Genomic DNA, 3,227 nt, shown 5'->3' on the forward strand with positions numbered 1-3,227 from the left:
AGTAAAATAATTTACTAGATTTCTCACATGTGAGTTGTCCTCCTACTAGAACAACGCATGACACTTAGAGTGAGTGTATTTTTTTTTTTTTTTTTTGAGGCAGAGTTTCACTCTTGTTGCCCAGGCTGGAGTGCAATGGCGCAATCTCGGCTCACTGCAACCTCCACCTCCCAGTTTCGAGCAGTTCTCCTGCTTCAGCCTCATGAGTAACTGTGATTACAGGTGTGCGCCACCACGCCTCGCTAATTTTTATATTTTTAGTAGAGATGGGGTTTCCCCATGTTGGCCAGGCTGGTCTCAAACCCCTAACCTCAGGGGATCCACCCACCTCGGCCTCCCAAAGTGCTGAGATTACAGGCATGAGCCACCACGCTTGGCCAGAATGAGTGTATTTAAATGACAATTGAATCTTTATTTTTATTTTATAACACTGATCAGATATCAGAAAGATTTATGATTTGTATCACTCCTAATAAATTAAGTAGGGAAGAGGAGGTTAAAACTGCACCTACTTAAATAAATCTTCTTCACATACAATATAACATTGCTATAAACATTTTCCATGATAAATCATTTTTATTACTGAACTTACACACTTAAGTATGTAATTATAGACAGAACAGGAAAGTAAGCACTTAAGAAACGTACTTCAAGGCCAGGGACGGTGGCTCACGCCTGTAATCCCAGCACTTTGGGAGGCCAAGGCGGGCGGATCAAGAGGTCAAGAGATTGAGACCATCCTGGCCAACACGGTAAAATCCCATTTCTACTAAAAATACAAAAATTAGCTGGGTGTGGTAGCACGCGCCTGTAGTCCAAGCTACTCAGGAGGCTGAGGCAGAATTGCTTGAACCCAGGAGGTGGAGGTTGCAGTGAGCCGGGATCACACCACTGCACTCCAGCCTGGCAACCTGTCTCTTATACACATCTAGATGTGTATAAGAGACAGCTTCTAGCACTGGTTCCCTTTCTAGAAAAGTAGATTTAAAATAGATAAATTCTAGAGTCCTTTCCAATCCACCCCACCACACAAAGCATACTGGTTTGGGGTCATTAGTGGTGTTAGAATGCTGATCATTCTTAGACAGCAAAAATATGAGTAACAACACATTATAAGCAACTGAGGAAAGCAGGAAACCCAATTCCTTCTGATACCGGTTTTATTTGGAAAACTTTACTGGTTTTGTTGTTTTTTTGACAAGTCCTTCAAAAGAAGGTTTTGTTTTGTTTTCTTTTTTTTCTTTTTTTTTGACAAGTCCTTAAAAAGGGGGGCGGGGGGGGCAAAATCCTGAAATGAACATTGCTGTTACAATGCCTGGTTTTCCGAACTGTAGATACCGCAACCTTTCAAGGTATAGAACCGAATAAACGGCCTAAAAACAAAGGTTGGACTTGGAGTTTTTCAAAGCAAATGAGGCAGAATTACGGATGCCACAACTCAGGCAAGGGGTCCGAAGCCACCCCCATTTGAAATGCTCTCTTTGGTTCTTACTATGAAAGTGAGTCCCTGAAGCCTCCAAACGCAACGAAAGCTCTCTAGAGCTCAGAAAGACTGCACAGGCCCGAGATAGGCCCGCAGACTTACCTCACCCAAACCGGCTCCTACCCAGCAAGAGCCGCTCGCCCCCCACCCCAGTTTACGGAGACGCAGTGCGGCCTTAGGACTCTGGGAAACCATTCCCTAGTCCACTGGACCCTCCTTCCTTATGCAAGGCTCGTGCCTCACTCGATATTCTTGCCTATAGTCCCCTCAGCCTCCAAAGAGAAGGCCTCCGCCTGCCCAAGACCCTCTTTTACCTTCTTCAACTCAAGATCCACGGGGGCGGCCATGTTGGTGCACTGTATGCGCCTGCGCAGTGGGAGTTGGCCTGAAAGAGGGTGGGGGAAGGGCGCGCCTTACTGTGTGCATCCGTCCTTCTTCTGCGCCTGCGCATGAGTTGGACTAACCGGGCTTCCTACCTTTCTATGAGAATTGATTAACCCCTGAAATATTTGGGTTTCGGATTCAGTGTCTCCACTATCTGACCGGTCAGGTCTGGCTTGCTCCTCCACATCTTCCAGACATAGCCCAACGCGCAGATTTCCCATGTGGCTTTAAGCAGTTTGCCAGCTAGCTTAGTATATGCTGCTAAACTGGGATGTATGTAGATGAGGTCAAACCCTCATCAGTCGATCAGAGTCCTTCAGCTAGTCGCTGTGCTGTCAGGGATCAGTAAGAATAAGTCCAGAACCTCAGGCATGACAGTTTGGGAAAGACTACCGGAAAGCTTGTCTGGAGTGTTCTTTCCAAGACGAACTTCCTACTTCCAAAAGCTTCCCAAAGACTTTCTAGGCACAGTGGTTCTCAAGAGAGGCTGAATACGTTTGTTTAAAAAAAAAAAAAATGCAGGTTCTCTGGGTCTCATCTCAAACTTACTCAGAATCTTTGAGAATGGGGTCTGGAAATTTGCACTTTTGCAAACTATCCCAGTGAGCTAATGGTGCAACTCCTCTGCGGATCACTTTTTTGAGAATCTCTGCCATAAAAGGACCTGGCATTTGAACCAGAAGTATAGATAATAATTGACTTTTGGAAATGGAAAAAAAAAAAAATGTTTACCTACTCTAAAAACTGTTATGCTAAGAGAAAGTGCTACATAAACAATTAGGAAATTTATTTTATTTTTTTAAAAAAAAGAGAGTGAAAGAAAGAAAGAAAAAGAAAGAGAAAGAGAGAGAAACAAAACAAACTGTTAGGGAGATGAAAGGGCAGGGAATTTGGAACCAGCCTGATCCAGATTCAAGGCTTGGTCTACCTTTAGCTTATGTCTGGTTCCATTTACTAATTGTGTGACTTTGAGCAAGTCACTTGGATATTTTGTGGTTTTGGTTTTTTGTTTTGTTTTTTGGTACGTTTGCTTGTTTGTTTGTTTTTTGAGACAGGATCTTGCTTTGTCACCCAGGCTAGAGTGCAGTGGTGCAATCGCCGCTCACTCCAGCCTCTACCTCCCGTGCTCAAGCAATCCTCCCACCTCAGCCTCCTGAGTAGCTGGGACTGCAGGCACGCGCCACCCACACCCAGCTAATTTTTGGATTTTTCGTAGAGACAGGTTTTCACCTTGTTGCCCAAGCTAGTCTCAAACTCCTGAGCTCAAACAATTCGCTCGCCTTGGTCGCCCAAAGTGCTGTAGTGCTGTGATTACAGGCTTGAGCCACCGCGCCCGGCCCTTTTTTTTTTTTTTTTTTTT

The 3,227-nt window shown here is 44.6% G+C and overlaps 1 protein-coding gene across 3 annotated transcripts in view; it reads right to left on the bottom strand.

The window, feature by feature from the left end:
* Nucleotides 1-1,872, bottom strand: part of PFDN1 (prefoldin subunit 1) — a 58,995-nt gene extending 57,123 nt beyond the window's left edge. For 2 of the 3 annotated variants that reach the window (XM_011965042.1, XM_011965043.1), the window contains exon 1: nucleotides 1,798-1,863. In XM_011965042.1, coding sequence (XP_011820432.1) covers nucleotides 1,798-1,830 — 33 coding nt within the window. In that variant the 5' untranslated portion in view covers nucleotides 1,831-1,863. Of the gene's footprint in view, nucleotides 1-1,797 lie in introns of all 3 variants that reach the window. The other variant, XM_011965041.1, reaches the window with a different exon arrangement.
* Nucleotides 1,873-3,227: the final 1,355 nt, after the last annotated feature.

The sequence above is a fragment of the Mandrillus leucophaeus genome, unplaced genomic scaffold (genome assembly GCF_000951045.1).
Source record: "Mandrillus leucophaeus isolate KB7577 unplaced genomic scaffold, Mleu.le_1.0 Scaffold714, whole genome shotgun sequence".
NCBI classification, from domain to species: Eukaryota; Metazoa; Chordata; class Mammalia; order Primates; family Cercopithecidae; genus Mandrillus; species Mandrillus leucophaeus.